At 45.3% G+C, this 19067-nt stretch overlaps 1 protein-coding gene and 1 pseudogene across 1 annotated transcript in view; one reads left to right on the plus strand and one right to left on the minus strand.

Annotated features, from left to right (window-relative positions):
• FHIP2A (FHF complex subunit HOOK interacting protein 2A) overlaps positions 1-7763 on the plus strand; it is a 34069-nt gene extending 26306 nt beyond the window's left edge. Inside the window, exons 15-17 of the mRNA XM_075534689.1 lie at positions 6378-6518; positions 6845-6948; positions 7038-7763. Coding sequence (XP_075390804.1) covers positions 6378-6518; positions 6845-6948; positions 7038-7143 — 351 coding nt within the window. The 3' untranslated portion in view covers positions 7144-7763. The remainder of the gene's footprint in view (positions 1-6377; positions 6519-6844; positions 6949-7037) is intronic.
• Positions 7764-12310: 4547 nt separating this feature from the next.
• On the minus strand, positions 12311-12814 carry LOC142429668 (small nuclear ribonucleoprotein Sm D2 pseudogene; annotated as a pseudogene).
• Between the last annotated feature and the right edge of the window lie 6253 nt (positions 12815-19067).

Below are 19067 nucleotides of genomic sequence, written 5' to 3' on the forward strand. Positions count from 1 at the left end.
CAGGAAGACATTGTGATGGGATTGTGCTATGCCTTATACATGTCAAGGGACATACACTTTGAAATAAAATGGGCTGGCATAATTTTTGATTTAACATTGAGATGGTGTTGAGGAAGCTGCTCTGGGATTCGTGTTATATTATGAATGAACTGCTGGTTCTTCGGTAGCCTTGTTAGTTAAATATTTCTTCCAGCGTGGTGGGAGAGCGGCACTCCATCAGCAGGCTGCCTTCCGTCACCGTGTGATCACCTGGGGAACCCGACGGGGCAGTTCTGCTCCCGCTGTACAGTCACTGTGTTTTTTCTCTGTGCTACTTTGTTGGGCTTGGTGTGAGTCTGACTAAGTGAACAACCACGGGCTATAACCCAGCAGTCTTGAGTGGGAGGAGCCCTGTGGCCCTGTCGCCTGAGCAGTGTACTGCAAGGTCGACAGTTCAAACCCACTAATGTCTCCAAGGAAGAGCGACGAGTACCTGTTCCCATAAAGATTTAGAGCCTTAGAATCCCTACGCGGGGTCACTGTGGGTCGCAGTCGACCTCATGGTGGCAGGATTTGGGGTTTTAGCCTATTGAAGACTGACACAATGGTGCCTGTTGAGGTCAGAAGGTGACACAAAGGTGCCTGTTGAGGTCGGAAGGTGACACAAAGGTGCCTCCTGAGGTCGGAAGGTGACACAAAGGTGCCTGCTGAGGTCAGAAGGTGCCGAAAAGCTTAAGACCCTCCTGCTTTCCCCAGCTAGCACGCGAGTCCACTTGCAGCGTTGTGGGCATTCTGCCTGTGACCAAGAAGGGGAGGGAGGCAGCTTCCTAGTGGTCTTACTTCGTAAGCCAGAGCGCTTTAGCATAGATCGCATGATTTGCATGCCGCCAGAAAGCCTTAGAGGCCAGCCTCAAACTCGTTGTCTTAAAAATCCGGTTTTCCAAGTCTCTTGGTTTAAGAGCATTTCATGGTTCAATTTCAGAGATAATGTGCAAGTCCTGGAGTGCTGAGTGTGTGTGTGGTTCGGTGTCATTTTCTGTTTAAGTGTGCTTGCTGGCAGTTAACGTTTGCTGGCTTTTTTTCTTTTAACTCTGTAATAGGGGATGTGACCAACATTTAGTAAAGGTAATTAGTGAAACTGTTCATTTCTGTGTGTGACTAAAAAGTCAGAACATCAAGTATTCCTGACGCCACTGTTTTACCACAATGTTCCTTGTCAAAAAGATTTTTGGGGGGGATGTCTTTATTTTTAGGCTTGTTCCTGGGGTTATTCATGGCACTGATTCAGAAAATTGCATTGAATCGATCACATCAGTTCGAGTTTCTTTTCTTTATTTTTTTCAGTTCTAGTTTCTTAGATCTGGTGTACCACTGTAGTTTTAGCTATCAAACTATACTGATTTATTAATTTGTCATCCTACTTTTAAATATGAGAAGAAATCAGACCCACAAATTACAGGATAAGACAGGGGGAAAAAAGTAGGAAACATTTGAAAAAGAAGTAGGTCACGAGGAACTTCCAAGGGAAGTTGTCTATGGACCAGTGGTGGCTAGTGGTTACACGTTGAGCTGCCTGTCATAAGGTCAGTGGTGCGAGTCAGCACCCTCTCAAAGATGTAAGGGTTTGGACACCCACAGGGTCACTTCTGTCCTCCGAGGTCACAATGATTTGGTAGCGGATTTTCGGGAGGCCCTGCAATCTGTGCGAGATGACCAGCGGGAGAGTAGTGGAACACGGAAGAGAAAATTGCACACATATGGAAGATGTGGGGGCAATTTAAAGTGCTGGAAATATAAGACTTCATTGCAATTTGCATAAATATTTTGAAGAGCTAAATTTTTCTTGTAATTATGTAAAACATTTCTGAACACATTGTAATATTTGGAAGTTGATGGAAATTGAGTTAATTTTAAAAGCAAAATGTTTCAGAGCTGAGGCTTACTCCAAGATTTTTAGTCAGAAAAATTCTTTTTTTTTTTTTTAAAAAAGATTGCTAGCATAAAGCTGTAGAACTGCTTGTCACTGGCGTGGTTTCAAGAAGAGAGTAAAATATCAAATCCGAAATGAATCTGAAGACCAGGACAAGTGTCTGAGGCCCCACGTGCTTGCCCCCGCCTCCTTACTGAAGAAACGGAATGGGGGCGAGTCATTTACCCCCTTGTCTCATTTTCCTCGATGTTGGCATTGCTTGTTCTACCCTTCTACCTAGATGTGTTTGTAAGCAGTAAATGATGTGAGCAACTTAAGGGTAGTTTTATTCATATTAGATAAATATTTTAACTTAGAATATTTCAAGAGACACGAAGAGCTTAAGTACAGATATTAGACATTTTAGACATTATTTCACACAACATCACACTTTTTCAAGATTTCCTGTGGGTTCCTTAGGTGCCTGTCCGCCTATTTTGCTTTCAGTAGCAGGGCGGCGGGCAGCACACTTCCAGGTTTGCCTCGGTGTGAGCTCAGTCCAGGAATGGTCCAGGTGTGTCAGAGAAATGTGTGCTTTCAGGTGTGCACATCATTTCTCCTGACAAACAAATCTAGGTAGAAGGCCAGGACCCCAAATCACAGCTATGAGCACAAGGTGTTCTTCTTATTTAAGTTACTACTAATAGGAAGGGTCATTTCTGAGAAGAGTGAAGTTAGTTTCCACTGTGCTGGAATTTAACTAATTTTCACAACCTTGAGAATAATCTGTCAGTCATAAATTTCTTCAAGCAACCTACCAACCAGCCAACTCCCTGCCGCTGAGTCCATTCCTGCTCACGGCAACCCCGTGGGACAGAAGAGGAGTGGACAGCCTCATCCTTCTCCCTCACAGAGGCTGTTGGATCTGAACCACCAACTTTGTGGTTAGTAGCCCACTGCTTAAACCAAAACTTAAGCCTTATCACCAGGGCTCCTTAAGTCATAGAATTACGTTAAAATAATACTGACACTTTGAATGGTGCCCAAAGAGAAAGGCCACAGTTTGCATGACAGTCTGCCCTTGGTTAAAGCCAAATGTGGTTGCCTTATTTGCCTAGCACTCTCCAATGGCAGGACTTGGTGACTTAAAGACCTGGAGCCCCACTGCCTTGGAGTGAGGGAATTTTGAAACTATAGTCCTTTAAAGGCGTAGCGAGCCTCTTCTTTCTCCTGCAGAGTCACAAGGGAGTTTGAACCACTGACTTTGCTTTACCCAGTAGGACCCAGAGTGCCTCCCTAAAGTGAAGGGCCCTGTATTGTATTTTAAAGTGTCTCGTTCATTCCTTGCTAAATGCATTCTTAGGTTTTCCTTAGTGCAGTGGTTCTCACCCTCATGCTGCCACCCTTTCATACAGTTCCGCATGCTGTGGGTGACCCCCAACCATAACATTATGTTCGTTGCTACTTCATCACTGTAATTCTCCTACTGTTATGAATCGTAATGTAACTATCTGATATGCAGGACGTATTTTCATTGTTTGCAAATTGAACATAATGAAAGCATAGTGATTAATCACAAAACAATATGTAATTATATATTGTGAAATATTTCTTTTTTAAAAATCATTTTATTAGGGGCTCATACAACTCTTATCACAATTCATCAATTGTGTAAAGCACATTTGTACATTCATTGCCCTCATCATTCTCAAACCATTTGCTCTCCACTTAAGCCCCTGGTATCAGGTCATATCCCCCTCCCTCCCCGTTCCCCCATCTCTCATGAACACTTGATAATTTATAAATTATTTTGTCATATCTTACAATGTCCAACATCTCCCTTCACCCACTTTTCTGTTGTCTGTCCCCCAGGGAGGAGGTTATATGTAGATGTTTGTAATCAGTTCCCCCTTTCCACCCTACCCTCTCTACCCTCCCAGTATCGCCATTCACACCAGTGGTCCTGAAGGGATCATCCGCTTTGGATTCTCTCTGTTTCCAATTCCTATCTGTACCAGTGCACATCATCTGGTCTAGCCAGATTTGTAAGTAGTATTGGAATCATGATAGTGGGGATGGGGAGTAGGAAGCATTTAGGAACTGGAGGAAAGTTGTATGTTTCCTCATTACTATACTGCACCCTGACTGGCTCGTCTCCTCCCCGTGACCCTTCCGTAAGATGTCCAATTGCCTACAGATGGGCTTTGGGTCTCCACTCCACACTCCCCCTCATTCACAAAGATATGGGTTTTTGTTTTTTTTTTGGTTCTTTAATGCCTGATACCTGATCTCTTCGACACCTTGTGATCGCACAGGCTGCTGTGCTTCTTTCATGTGGGCGTTGTTGTTTCTGAGCTAAATGGCCGCATGTTTACCTTCAAGCCTTTAAGACCCCGGACGTTAGATCTTTTGATAGCCGGGTACCATCAGCTTTCTTCACCACATTTGCTTATGCAACCATTTGTCTTCAGCAATTGTGTTGGGAAGGTGATCATCATGAAATGCCAGTTTAATAGAACAAAGTATTCTTGCATTGAGGGAGTACTCGAGTGGAGACCCAATGTCCATCTGCTACCTTAATACTAAACCTATATGCACATAGATCTATTTCCCCATCCTCAATATAAATATATTTACACATGTACATGCCTTTATTTAGACCTCTATAAATGCCCTTTGCCTCCTCTTTCCTCTATTTCCTTTTACTTTCCTCTTGTCCCACTGTCATGCTCAGCCTTCATTTGGGTTTCATTAATTTATCTCGGTTACATTACCCTTGGTCACACCCTACCAGGCCTCCTACACCCTCCTCACCACCGATTTGGATCACATGTTGTTCCCTTGTCCCTCGGTTTGTTAACACCACTTCCTTTCCCCCCCACCTCCCCCATTCCCATGTCCCCCCGGAACTGTCAGTCCCATTGTTTTCTCCTCCAGATTGTTCATCCAGCCCATCTTATTTGGACAGACCTGCAGAGATAATACCATGAACAAAAACAAGACAGAGCAAAACCAAGCAGCAAAATAAAACAACAAGCCAATAACAAAACAAAAAAAACACAAGAAAGAAAAGCTTGTAGTTAGTTCAAGGACTGTTTGTTGGCCTTTAGGAGTGTTTTCTGGTCGAGACCTGGCCCCAAAGTCTATTTTTTGTATTCCCTGGGGACTTAGTTGCTCTGTTTCCCTTGCTGTTCTGTTGCACGCCCTTAGTGTTTTGCCTCGATATAGTGGGGTCAGATTGGGCAGAATTCCCACACTGTGTCTCCAGTGTTGTCCCTTGTAGGGCTATGGGTCAGTGAGGGATGCCATGTCTCATAGTGGGGCCGACCATATGGTCTTCTCTGTGGACTGGCTGCTCTGAGTGGGAATATCGTCCTCAAGGCTTGGTGGGCCAGGATGTGCTCCACTCTCTCTTCCTCTCCCTTCATTTGTTCCTGTGTGCTTTCATCAGACATGTCCCTCTCCAAGAGATGCAGATTCAGTGCTGTCCTCTGAAATTAATTCTTTGGGGGGGGGGGGGCAGGTGTTCACGTAGTTGGGATTGGGGCCAGTCCCTCAGACCTCTCCATTGGTTCCCTACTTGATGCTGGCATGTTGTATTCACATCGTGGAGCACTGGGTAAAATATTTATTTCTAATGATGAATAAATGATATTTTGTCTTGAAGCATGGTGTAGCATAGGTAATAGTCTTCACACAGTAGGTGGGTATATCTGCATATGGGCTGACCCACCTGGAGACAGATAGAGGATCAGTGTCTCGGTTCCTAAGACCATAGGAAATATGTGTTTTCCTATGTTCTTAGGTGACCCTTGTGTAAGGGTCATTTGACCCCTAAAGGGGTCAGGCCCCACAGGTTGAGAACCATTGCCTTAATGGTTCCTTGGTACTGAACATAATGTGGACCCATAGTGTATTATGGAGGTGATTCTTGGAGATCGCTGTTCTGTTGCAAATACGATCCAGAAAGAGGTGGTGGTCCTTAAAATAGTCTTCATTAGGATCACATATCCCCTTTCGCTCAAGACTAGATTTGAAATGAGCGACTCAGAGATAGTTGTTCTTTTGAAAAAAACTGTGTTCATGAACCTAGTGATTAGAAAGATTAACACTGGATTTAGAGCATAGACTTGAATTTTCAATGGCCTCTTGAACTCTTTCAGTAGTTAAAGCAACCTATATACAGCAGAGAAATCCAGACTGTATACACTACCTATGTGTTTCCTGTGTCTGTGTGCGTACTTTTTTAATAGCATTTTTCTAAAGCCCTAGGACTGTGATACTCTGGCCGAGATGCTTAGAGTTAATTTAGTTGGAGATGTTTTCAGTACAGAAAAGCAGCTGAAGGGAGGAGTCTGCTGGTATCTTCTCCTCCCTTGGAAAGACACATGCAAGTGGTAGAATAAGTGCATATATAGATATCTTTGTATGTGTGCATGTGTACATGGTAAGTGATATCAAATGTCTTTCTCTTTCCCCTTCTCTTTAGCCATATGATGTCAACTTACAAGTAACGTCAGTCTTATCTAGACTCTCTCTCTTCCCTCACCCCCACATTCACGAATACCTTTTGGATCCCTACGTGAACCTGGCTTCTGGCTGTAGATCTCTCTTCTCTGTCATCGTCAGGGTGAGTTCTTAGTGCTGCCCTCGCCCCAGGCTTGATAAGCCTGTCCAGTGGACACGTTCCGACCACTGTGGGCAGATGTGCCGCATAATGGAAAATGTCTCCTGCTTAAAAGTAATTATTCATTAGGCGCTAGTTTGCCACATGTGAAAAAGAGAACAAAAATGCATTCTTTTCAGAGTGACACAAGGAATGGGTACATGTCCTTGGGGAGAGACATTTAGACAGAGAGTGGCAGTTGACATTGTGTGCATCCTAATAGAAAACGAAGTTTCTCTGTCCTGAGAAGTTTCACGATTTCAGTTGTTCCTTTTGTCTCTAATACACAGGTGGTTGGAGACCTGATGGTTCGAATCCAACGCATTCAAGACTTTACTCCCAAACTTCTGTTGGTCAGAAAACGTTTACTTGGTCTGGAACCTGACGGTCCCATGTAAGTCCACTTCCAGCCTTCAAATCGAACGGTAGTGTAAATATCTTCTGGTGCCTGACCTGATGTCCCCTTTGCTTTTCCTTGACCAGCACCGACCACCTCACCTTGCTTGAGGGCGTGATTGTGTTAGAGGAGTTCTGCAAGGAGCTGGCAGCCATTGCCTTTGTGAAGTGCCACGCCTCTTCCACACCCTAGCGCCGAACTGTTGCACCTGTGTCCTGAGAACCGGCTCCATTCCACCCAGCCGGGAGGGGACTGAAAAGCCTTTTTAAATGCCGCATTGCTGTCAACTGCACGGAACCATTAAGAACCGACTGAATGGACATTCTTGGTAATGCTGTACAGTGTTTTCAATGGCTTTATCATAATGGTTCCCGATATACTTCAATTGCACGTCATTGAATCCAGGATCCAATCAAAGGAACTTCAGGAAATAAGCATTTCTAATGACTGAAAAGCTGCAGAATTTCTGATGTCGTGACTTTGATAGTTCTGTTATTTTAATATCCTTTTAGGTAGCAAGGCATTTTGACATTCTCTGGGACTCAAATGCTTATATTCTTTTGGATTATGAGTAGCCAAAAAAATCACTAATTTTATAACCTTTTTCAGGTCAGAATTCTTATCAAACTACGAAGAGAAATTATAGATTAGAAAAAGATACAGTTCAGGAACCATCAAATGAAATGACTTCCTCATAGGAGCTGATCATTCAAGACAAAAGTGTGTAGTGCACCATTAACTTCAGCTTTTCTAAGAATAACAATTTAATATGGTAAATTCTTGATTAATATAATATATATATTTTTAAAGCATTCTTTTCCTCTTGTGTCCACCACTGTGTGGGTGATTGATTTTCATGTGGGTCCCAGCTTATTTAAACTATGTCATTCTTGCCACAGTGTTGAGTTTATGTTCATCACCAGTAGTGTTTGCTAAAAGACTCAAACCCCTCACTGTCATGTCAGAGTCCAGCTGTCCGGGAGGGTTTCCAAGGCCACAAATTCTGAGGGAAGCAGTTGGCCACTTCTTTCCCCGGTGGCTCAGCTGGTGGGTTCTATTCGAACCACTGACTTTCAGTTCTCGGCCGAGCGAGCACTTTAACCACTGCACCACTGGGGCTCCTCTTTGACCAAGTATGTTGTACAGCTGATTTGCATGTATGGAGGTGAGAGCCTTTCCTTCCCCCTCACTCGCTCTCTCTGAACGTCGCTTTATACGTTACTTTGGGACTTGATTTCAGGTGGAAGCCAGTGGTAGTGCCTAAGCAAGGGACTGGCTGGTAAGCTTAGGCAGCAGTCAAAATGCCAGGGCCTCCGGAATGTTTACACTGCGTTTACTGTGCCCACTCATTTGTTTCAGATGACCCTAAATGAGAGAAAAAATGAGCACCAGTCTTGTAAATGCCCTGTTTACATGTTAACAGATTTTGGTAAATTTGGGTCTCGATGTGAATGGATCTCGGTGGGGGAGGGTGCGTGTGGGTCGGTTAGCAAAGGCGTGCTGGGCACAGCCTGCTCATGGTGACTGACCAGCGTGGTGTCTGCTGGTTCATCGCTTAGTCTGTGTTTCAGTGGTGCTCATCACTCAAGTATCGCTTGTATACGCTTTTTTCTTTAAGTTGAAATATTAAGTAGCAGCACTTTCCACGCACCAGTCTCTGAGGGAGGAGGAGACCGAACTCTCCATCTTGAGAAGAACAGCCCGCCTCCAGAGCCACTTCCTGTCACCCATTTGTTTGCCCATGTCCTCGCGTGGTGGTTTACGCCTGCTCATCCTGCTGTGCACGACTGGTTTCATCCTGCTGTGCACGATTAGTTTCGTGGTTCAGAATGTTCTGAACGAAGGATCAAAGAGCACGAGCCTCCTCCGCTCTGGAGAAACGACCACAAAAAGCCTCAGTGTTTAATGAGCTGCAAATCTCTCCTCGCATCTCCTACGACATGCATGCAGCAAGACAATGTACAAACAAAAGCGTGCCATGGTTTCTGCTTGCATGCTTTTGACTCGATTTTCCTGCTGGGAAAGCATACTTCTGTTTGCCGTGTCTGTCCAGCCAGTCGTCCTTTCATGCAAAGAAGTAGCTCCTACAGCATCTCCACACCTCCAGCGTCTCCACGCTCAGGTGGACGCGGCTGATCCGATGCAGGTGTGTGTGAAACCAGGCATGGAGAGAAGTGAGAGATGCCATCGGGTTCACGTCAGGGGCAGGAGGGTGATGGCAGTGACTCGACCTCTCAAACCAAAAAATACATTTCATCCTGGATTTCCAGGGGGACCTGGGAGCAAGTTGTGGCACTAAGCCCAGAAAGCTTTAACCCGTGTATTTTGGGGGTGCATGCTGCTTCTAAAGTCACAATTAAGTTATTTCTGATGACTTTGCTTTTAATCAGCTAAAACTTAAAGGTATAATTATTTTAGAAATAATGGTGTCTCTCAGAGTATCTTGTGGACATCCCCAATCTCCCACCTCCCGTGCTCCCCTCCCCAAATACTTAGTTCAGACCTAGAATGAACACAAGTTCTCCTAGTGAACTGGATTTGTTAGTGAAATATTGTTCCACCTCACCTGTTCTTGTCTTCATGTCTCTGGGATGCCGGAGATGTCCGAGACTCAGTACTTGCAAACCGTGACTAAAATGTGCTGCGCTGAGGTGGAAAGTAAGTACCACCTCGCCCCTTCCGGTTGTTTAGGATAACAAGTTCCAAACGGAAGTCAGTCTCTCTTCGTATTTGTATAAATCTGGATGCACATTTTGTTTTTCTCTTTACTTTTTCTCCCAGTCTTTGGGTTTATGCTTAAGAATGAGCCACCTGCTCGGCGGAACCCGCATCTGTCCTCTGTCCTTAGCTGGTTGTCACGGTAGTTAGTGCTCACAGCGTCACTATGTAGCCCTTCTCACGGTGTATTTGCCTGTGCAATATAGAAGCTATGTCTGTGTGGACTCATAGCTTTTTGGTTGTTTGAGGGTGGGTTTTTTTGTACATTGTGTGTGTACATATATGTGTATATGTATATAGCTATATACATAAGGACCAAAATCCTTAGCTTGCCTACACTGTTGCTAGTGTAAAGATTGTTACACTTCATTTTACGGGGCACAAATTCCAAAACTACTTCATAAATTCTTGGTAACGTATTCCCATAAATTATTGCATTCCTCTATTCCCACCACTGAATTATGAAGTTCACAATCAATGAAGTCCAGGTAAGTTCTAAAACCACATCTAATGCGGTCCTTCTCCTTTGGGTTGTACACGAAATCAGAATGTGTATGTCACGATGAAACTCCGTGTGAACACATGCCAGGCAATCATGTTCCTGGGCCCTGTAAAATAGTGTTACTGTAATACTCTGTTTGCCTCCTGCCTTGTTTACATTAAACAGCGAGTCATTGGTAGGTTGTTCTATTGAGCATCCTGGAGGTTATGGACAGTGTTAACCAAGGGTGTGGCCTTCTGGGCCCATCACCAAGAAACTGCAGGTGGTGACTGTACCTACTCTCACTTCTTGGAAGGAGTTGTGATCAAGTTCAGCTTCTTGTGCTAACAATGCATGCAAGACTATGAGGGATAATCTAAGAATAAATCATGTTAATTGAAGCAAAAAACTCTTCTATGTTTTTAGAATTCAAATTGGAAGCACTTTCTCCACTGGTACATGATGGAAAGCATTCATTCTCGCCCCTGTTTCCCCTCCACCCCCAACACAAAGGTGTACGGCACACGCATGGATTGCTTCTGAGGAGGGAAAGAGGGGCTGTGTAGAAGTATTTGCGGAGGGGTAGTGTAGTGATGGATGAATTCCCCTGGGTGAGCCTAGTCACTACCCCTGACTTCACTCCTTCACAGCCACTGCCCTCCTGGGCAGAATGCTTAGACAAAGGTTAGCCATTCCATACATTTTTTTCCTAACCCAGAGAAAAATGTTTCTTCCTTACTGACTGACCTCGAAGACCATTAGATTCTAGGCTGCTCACTTCATGCAGGTAATTACCCACGTCCTTCGATCTGGAGACGCTTAATAGACAGCACAGCCAGAGAGAGAAAATACAAGTTAGGACTACAGCCACGCAAAGATTCCTTATTCAGAGTCTCTCTAGAACAGTGGTTCTCAACCTTCCTAATGCCGTGACCCTTTCACACAGTTCATGTTGTGGAGACCCCCAACCATAACATTATTTTCGTTGCTACTTCATAACTCATTTTCTACTGTTAGGAATCAGGCCACCCCTGTGAATGGGTTATTCGACCCCCCAAAGGGTCACGACCCGCAGGTTGAGAACCGCTGCTCTAGAAGGAGAAATAAAAGACTAGGTTGGAAGGGTGCCAGGAGGCGAGGTTGGGGCTACAGGGCTGAATGGACCGGATACTCACCGTCTGCAGACGTGCACCATTGCATTTCCAGCCCCCAACCTGGATGGAATTGCTGTTGGAGGTTGTGGCGTGTGTTTTTCCACAAAGCAACTCACTCCCGTTTGTCTCGCAGTAACCAGGGCCCCAGAAGCTCAGGGCAAAGGAGGAAGTGTGGATCATCTAGAAGGGAGCAACAAAATCGAGTCTCAAATGTCGGTAGGCTAGGCGGTCTGCAGCTCTAAGAAAGCCAGTGTGGTAAGAAATGGAAAACGGTCCCGTGCCCCATTGAACAGGGTGCCGAGCTACTTCCTCTTACCTATTTCAGCCTGAGATTGATGTGAAACACCAGTCCAAACGATTGTGCCCGTAACAACATAGTGACCCTACGGGGCAGGGCAGACAGCCCTGTGAGTCTCTAAGACTGACTCTTCACCACAATAGAAAACCTCAACGTTCCCCCAAGAAGCATCTGGCGGTTTCGAACTGCTGTCCTTATTGTTAGCAACGTTTTCCTTACTTGAACTCTCTCTTCTTTACCTCCACCTGGAACAGGGCACCAAGGGGCTGTATCCAGTTAGAAAGGAACCAAGTGAAGTTGATGCAGACAAGCCAGAAGACAAAATCCGTAGGTTGGGGCGGTGGTGGTGGGTGCCATCCAATTGGCTCATATTCATAGCGACCTCCTGTGCGACAGACATATCCACACACCGGCCTCACCATTGTGTGGGCCCGTGGTTGCAGCCCCAGCACCAATCCAGTTCATCAAGGGTCTTCCACTTGTTCCGTGACCCTTACCCAGCATGATGTCCTCTCAGGACTGGTCTCTCCTAGTCACACGATCAAAATAAGGGAGTGACAAGTCACATGAACCTCACTGCCAACAAGCATGCAGGCTGTACTTCTTACGATGTTAAGGAAAATTATCATGCTTTATATAGCTTTATATTACGACCACCTCTTTGGGTTTATCAGACCAGTTGGCATCTTAAGGAAATGACAGGAACTCTTTTTTTTTTTTTTTACAACAAACACTGGGCATTTATTCTTCGGGAGATGTGGGGCAGGGCTTCCCGGCGTGGCGGTGCGGCCCTATTTGCCAGCGATAAGTGGGTTCCGCAGCACCATGATGACAGAGTCGCCTCACAGGAACATCTTGGAGATGTAGCGGTCTTTGTTGACGGGCTTGGACTTCTTCTTGCCCTTGCCGCTCTTGGGGACCTCGGTCCACATCTCCTTCACGTTCTCCAGCACCATGTTCCAGTGCCTGTCGAAGGCCTTCACGCGACCCAGAAGCTTCTTGTTGTTGCGGCAGTTGATGAGCACCTGGGTGTTGTTCTTGACCAACTGCGTGAGCACGGAGAGGGGCCCCGTGTTGAACTCCTCCTCCTCCTCCCGCTTCTGCAGTTCCTCCGGGGTCATCTCTCTCTTAGGCTTGTTGAGGAGGCTCATGGTGCTTAGCTTAGCTGCGTTCTCCGATCAACCCCGTCTTCTCCGCGTTGCTTCTGCCTTTGAAAGGCCAGGAACTTTTTTTAAAAGCACTGACTGATGGAACAAATCTCTGGCTGGAGTGACCAAATCCAGGCAGGGAAGCAGTATCCACGAACAGACTGCCAGTAATTTTAAAACTACCACGCGTCTCGTCTTCGGAGGTGGAAGAGAAGGGAAAATGTGTTAGTCTGGGTACTTCAGAGAAACAAATCCACGGGAACTCATGTGTAAGAGTTTTATATAAAGGTTAAGTGCGCATCAAGAAAACATCCAACCCAGTGCTGCACAAGCCCACAAGTCCAACATTAACCCATATGTCCGACACCAATCCACAAAGTCCTCTACTCACAAAACACACACTGACGCTGACTGCAGGCGGAAAGCCGAGTCAGTGAGTGTGTAAGCATCTCAGCACTGGCAGGGGTCTCCAGCACCCAGGGCTGCATCGGGGTAGGTCCATGGGGCTTATCCTTAGGGGATGGCTAGCAGGAAGTGAGCCTTGCAAGCTGAAGCAAGGAACTGGCTAAGGCAGCAGCACTCTGGTCCCACCATCACAAAGCAAGGCTCACCGAGCCATTTATCTCTTGGCCCTTCAATAACTACCTCAGTAAAGAAAGCCCTTTCCAAAGGAGGGGGCGGGGATCAAATTGCCATCAAGTCGATGCCGACTCAGGGAGTCTATAGGACAGGGTAGAAATGCCTGTGTGGGTTCCTAAGACTGGCTCTTTAGGGGGTAGAGGCCCATCTTTCTCCTGAAAATAGGCTGGTGGTTTTGAAATGCTGACCTTGTGATTAGCAGCCCACTGCATAACCATTCTGCCACCGAGGTTCCTGTTTACGCTTTGAGACTGGTCATTATCTTATGGTTCCAATGTTACGCGTGTTAATTTTCAGTGATCATTCAAATTTAGTTCTTGAGACAACGGTAGTAGCACACTGGCCAATTTAACCATTTCTAAGTGTACAATTCAGTGGCACTGCATTTTTTCAAGTTACTGTAATATTCCAATGTTATTGTTTCATTCCAAGGAGAGGCTAAAGGGCCACAGGGAGAATACTTGATTTAGAGGCCAAACGCCTAGTATACCACTTTTTTCCAAAGCCTATTTTTAGGTTGGGTACAAGAACCAGACTCGCTCTTAGAAGCGCTAGCTGTGGCTGGACAATCAAAGGAGTAAGGAAGGATACAACCAGTCTAGGAGATTCGGGAAGACACAGAAAAAAGCAGCTCCTAGTCTGTTCTTGCCTCCGGCCCGTAATTTACATACAAGGAATCATAAAATCAATTTTTCTGTCATACAAAAAGAGGAGATGGCACGCAAATTCACTCTTGTCTCCGTAAAGTTAGATTGCAAGACCCCGTAGATGAGATTCATTTATGTAATAACATTAGAAATGTACGCTCCATTCCATTCCCAAGTAGAAGAGCTTGGGAGATTTTACTTGATTACTTCTCCCAAGAGAACCCTGTCACTGAAGATTTCCTGAGGGAAACAAATTGGCCCTACTTCAAACATTAGTCTTCCATGTTTCAAATAGAGTTTTCAAATCTTGTCATCTCCGAGCTCTTGGTGACCAGGGGGCACTTTGTGGCTCTAGAATGCCTGCTTCCGTTCTTGGGATGTCTGCCGGGGTTTTTAAAGAAAGGATTAGAAAATAGGGAGGTTGTCTCTTGCTTAAACTGCATTGCTAGAGGGATACGCTGCAAAGAAAAAGTCAAGTTTCAGGATGTAAGCGCTGTTTTATTATACAAGAGACTCTAATCTCAAATATAGTTTAAAGAAAACATACATTAAGCCTAAAACGACAAAGACATCATCCAGATGAAGGAGACCGTTAGCAAGAGGCCAACATGGCGTCCGAGGATTTACACTCAGGGAACTAATGAAATAAGGCGTGGTGGTGGTGGTGGTAGATGCCAACGAGTCTGTTCTGACTCAGTGGCCCCAGGTGCAGCCGAATGAAACACTGCCCGGGCCTGCGCCCTCCGCACAATTGTTAAGTTACAGTCCATCATGGCAGTCACTGTGTCACTCCGTCTTGTCAAGGGCCTTCCTCTTTCTCACTGGTCCTCCACTTACCAAGCATGGTATCTATCAGTCTGGATAGACTAGAGAAACAAATTCATAGACACTCATATGTCTAAGAAAGAGCTTTATATAAGAGTTAAGAAAACACCCTAGTCCAGTCCAGATCAAGTTCATATGTCCGTTATTAGCCCATATGTTTGATACCAACCTATAAATTCCGCTGCAGAATCACGCAGCACATGCAGTGATGTCGAATGCAGGAAGATCACAGGCCAGTGGGTGGAAAATTCTGCGGATCCCGTGGCAGTGGGAGCATCTCAGTGCTGGCAGGGGTGTCCACATGGCAGCTCCAGGGCACTGGCATAGCTCCATGTGGCTTGTTAGCAGGAAGACAGAGTGGGTCTCTCAGTGGTTCTCAACCTATGCGTCGCGACCCTTTTGGGGGTCGAACGACCCTTTCACAGGGGCTGCCTGATTCATAACAGTAGCAAAATGACAGTGATACAGTAGCAAGGAAAATAATTTTATGGTTGGGGGTCACCACTACATGAGGAACTGTATTAAAGGGTCGCAGCATGAGAAAGGTTGAGGACCACTGGTCTATGTTTCGGGCCTCCAGTGAGCTATTTATCTCTGTGGCACCTCCAAATGAGGTCATTAGGCTGCGACCTGATTGACAGGCTCGACTCCACCCCTTCACAAGTTGACACCAGGTTATGTAACTCCCACAGAATCTTTCTCCAGGGACTGGTCTCTCCTCATAACATGATCAAAGTTCATAACATTGCTTCTTAGGACCATACTGCCTAGACTTCGAAGATAGCTTTGTGCGTTTAGGGATCCATAGTACTTCCAATCTTTTTCACCAACACCATCATTCAAATGCATCAACTCTCCTTCAGTCTTCCTTTTTCAATGTCCAACTTTTACGTGCATACAGGGTGATTGGAAATACCATGGCTTGGGGCAGGCACACTTCGCCTTAAAGGAAATTCCTTGCTTTTCAACACGCTAGAGGTCTGCAGCAGATTTACCCAACAATATGTCATTTGATCTCTTGACTGCTTCCATGAGCATTGATTGTGGATTCAAGCAAGATGAAATCCCTGACAACTTCCCTCTTTTCTCCATTTATCATGATGTTATCTGTTGGTCCAGCTGTCAAGATTTCTTATGTTCTTTGCAAGCATTGTAATCCACGCTGAAGGCTGCAACTCTTGCTTGATCTTCATCAACAAGGGCTTTAAGTCTTCCTCACTTTCAGCAAGCATGGTTGTGTCATCTGTATATCCAAAGTTGTGTGTGAGCCTGCCTCCAACCCTGTTAATGCATTCTCCTCCACATAGCCCAGTTTCTCTGATTCCTTCTCAGCATGCAAAGGATGCAAAGGAATAAGGATAGCGAGAAGATAGAATCCAGATGCACATTTTTCCTGATCCTAAATCCCTTGTTCTGTTGGCACAACTGCCTTTGATCCATGGACAGGTTCAGCATGAGCACAGTCAAATGTTCTGGCAATTTCATTCTTTTCAAGACTATCCAATAAAGCACGGAACAAAGGACACTGTCACAAATCCATGATGGGCGGCGATCAATCCATCCCAATTGCACATGGGACTACAGAATGGGAACAGGACCATCACTGGGACACTTACATTTTATTATATAGATGAGTTTACAAGATTGATCTAGGGCCTTGGGGCAAAGTAGTCAGGGCCCAACTGATGGGGCATGCATGACTCATATCTACATGACCCGAACTACTGTCTGTCTGTCCAAGACACACAAGGTAAACCCCCTAAGGGAGACTGTCCTCCTTGGACTGGCTGCAGCAGGGTGGGGGTAATCCACTTTCCAATGCACTCTGCCTGAGGGCAAGCTAGTTTCCATCCCTAGTTAATGATCAGGAGGATTTCAGTGGTGTTTTAATCCCTGTGGGGACTCTGCAAATGGAGTGTTGGTTGTCACTTTCATCCCTAGTCTGCAAACCGGGTGCTCAGAATTTAAGGTCTCATACAATTTCACCCCAAATAGCCGGTGTAACCCTTTACCAATAAACGTGCCATTTGCTAAAGACCTGTCCTTTCCATCACAGTCCAATCGGATGCAGGCTTCAGTAAATCTGTCCTTGAAAATGTTGCTGGCAAGAGCACCGGGACTTGGTGAATTCATTAGAACCTGGGTTAAAAATGACACCTGGAAATAATGAAAGCTGTAAATGCAAGTGTATATAGCACTTTCGGGGTGTCTCTGTCTCTGGATTTTGACATTGGAATAAAAATAATTCTGCTCAGTCTTCAGTGATTGGAGTCTTTTTCATGCATGGTGTAGAATATAATTGATATCCATTGTGTTCCGTGTATTTCTGAAAGCTGATACATCTCTTGCAAACTCACGCGGCTCATCTATTATCATAATTTCCGTAGAAAGAAAAAGACGAGGGAAGTGTAATTAACTTGGCAGTGATGGTTGTGGGTTGAGCATTTGACTATCAACATTTTAAGACCTCGATTAAAAGCCCTTTGTCTTCACCATAGTTTGCCAATACTGTCTGCTCTGATACAAGACCCTTGTGTTGTGGCCCGTCCTGGGCGAGCTGGGTAATCTTGAACTAGCTATACTTGTCATTTGCAGCCCAGAGTTTAGGCTTAGGCTAGGGGTCCTTAACCCACTGCCATCAAATCAAACCTGATTCATATTGGCCCCATAGGACAGAGGAGAATTGCCCCCTTTAGGTTTCTGAGGCTATAAATCTTTGCAGAATCAGGCAGCCTCATCTTTCTCCCACAGAGTGGCTGGAGGGTTGGAACTGCCAGCCTGGTGTTTAGGAGCCCAACACATACTGAGTAGTGCTACAAGGTATCGTTGTTGTTGTCAGCTACCATGGAGTTGATTCCAACTCAGCCATCCCATGTGGGAAAACACTGTCTGGTACTGCCATCCTTCCCCTCCATCCCCTTCCTAACCATCAGAAATTTTCCTTGTCGGCCTTATCTGATTAAGAAAGATGCTAGGTAGGTGTAAATGTTGACTTCTCCACCAGAGCTATTTTCAGAAAGACTTGCAAGTTCCTCAGACCCTGCGTGATATTCTTTATCTGCAGACTCTTCCGAAGCCCCGGCATCACCATGGAAGCTGATCGCTGCCTCTGGAAGATTTTTCTTAAAAGGTATTTTCACAGGAGCAATTACGCGGCCCTCGGTTCTCTATTCATCAAACCCTGGCAGCCACCGGCTCCTCCACTTACACAAATCAGGAGGCCTCTGCTCTCCTGATGAATAACCAAACCAAACCTCCTGATTGGAGTGGCGACAATTTACCAGCCGGAGAAATACAGCCCCAATTGAATGCTATGCTTATAAATGTTAGAGAGGAAGTACAAAATAGGTTACATTGTTGCAGGTTGTGCAACAAATATTGACCAAGCCATGAGGGTCAACAAATATTGACTAAAGCCTGCACGGCCAGCCATGGAGAGAGAACCATGCCTATGGGGGCCAGAGGGGGTGCGGAGCTGGGGGGCAGACGCCTTGCTTTTAAACTAAAGCAAATAAGATGAGCTCTGCGCAAGACATTAAGTTCAACTCCAAGTCCACCCTGGTGTACTCTGCTTTGTGATGTTGGGCTAGGATTCCAGTCCATCCACATGTCTTCTCTAGGGTGGGGCACTAGGCATTCGAATGCAATCCAAGGCAACGAGTTAGGTTTTTGTTTGGTTTTGAGCTGGTTTCTCTGAGGTTAATTGTAGTCCATAGTGAGGGCTACAGGGAGCACTGAGAGCAGGAGAGCAGGCACTTCCTTTTTTTTTTTTTTTTAACAATTTATTGGGGCTCATACAATTCTTAACACAGTTCATAATATACATACATCAATTGTATAAAGCACATCTGTACAGTCTTTGCCCTAATCATTTTTTTCTCTTTTCTTTTTTTACATTTTATTAGGGACTCATACAACTCTTATCACAATCCATACATATACATACATCAATTGTATAAAGCACATCCACACATTCCCTGCCCCAATCATTCCCAAGGCATTTGCTCTCCACTTAAGCCCCTTGCATCAGGTCCTCTTTTTTTTTTTTTCCCCTCCCTCCGGCACTTCCTTTTTAAAACAATTTAATTTTTATTTTAATTGCAATCTCAACCTTGTACCAGTACTCCCCTCCACCCCACCCCCAGGTCTACTGCCATTCCCCTCCCTCCTTCCTCTCTGCTCCTTTATCCCTGGGCAATGTTACCC

Source organism: Tenrec ecaudatus, chromosome 16, assembly GCF_050624435.1.
Source record: "Tenrec ecaudatus isolate mTenEca1 chromosome 16, mTenEca1.hap1, whole genome shotgun sequence".
In the NCBI taxonomy this organism is placed as follows: Eukaryota; Metazoa; Chordata; class Mammalia; order Afrosoricida; family Tenrecidae; genus Tenrec; species Tenrec ecaudatus.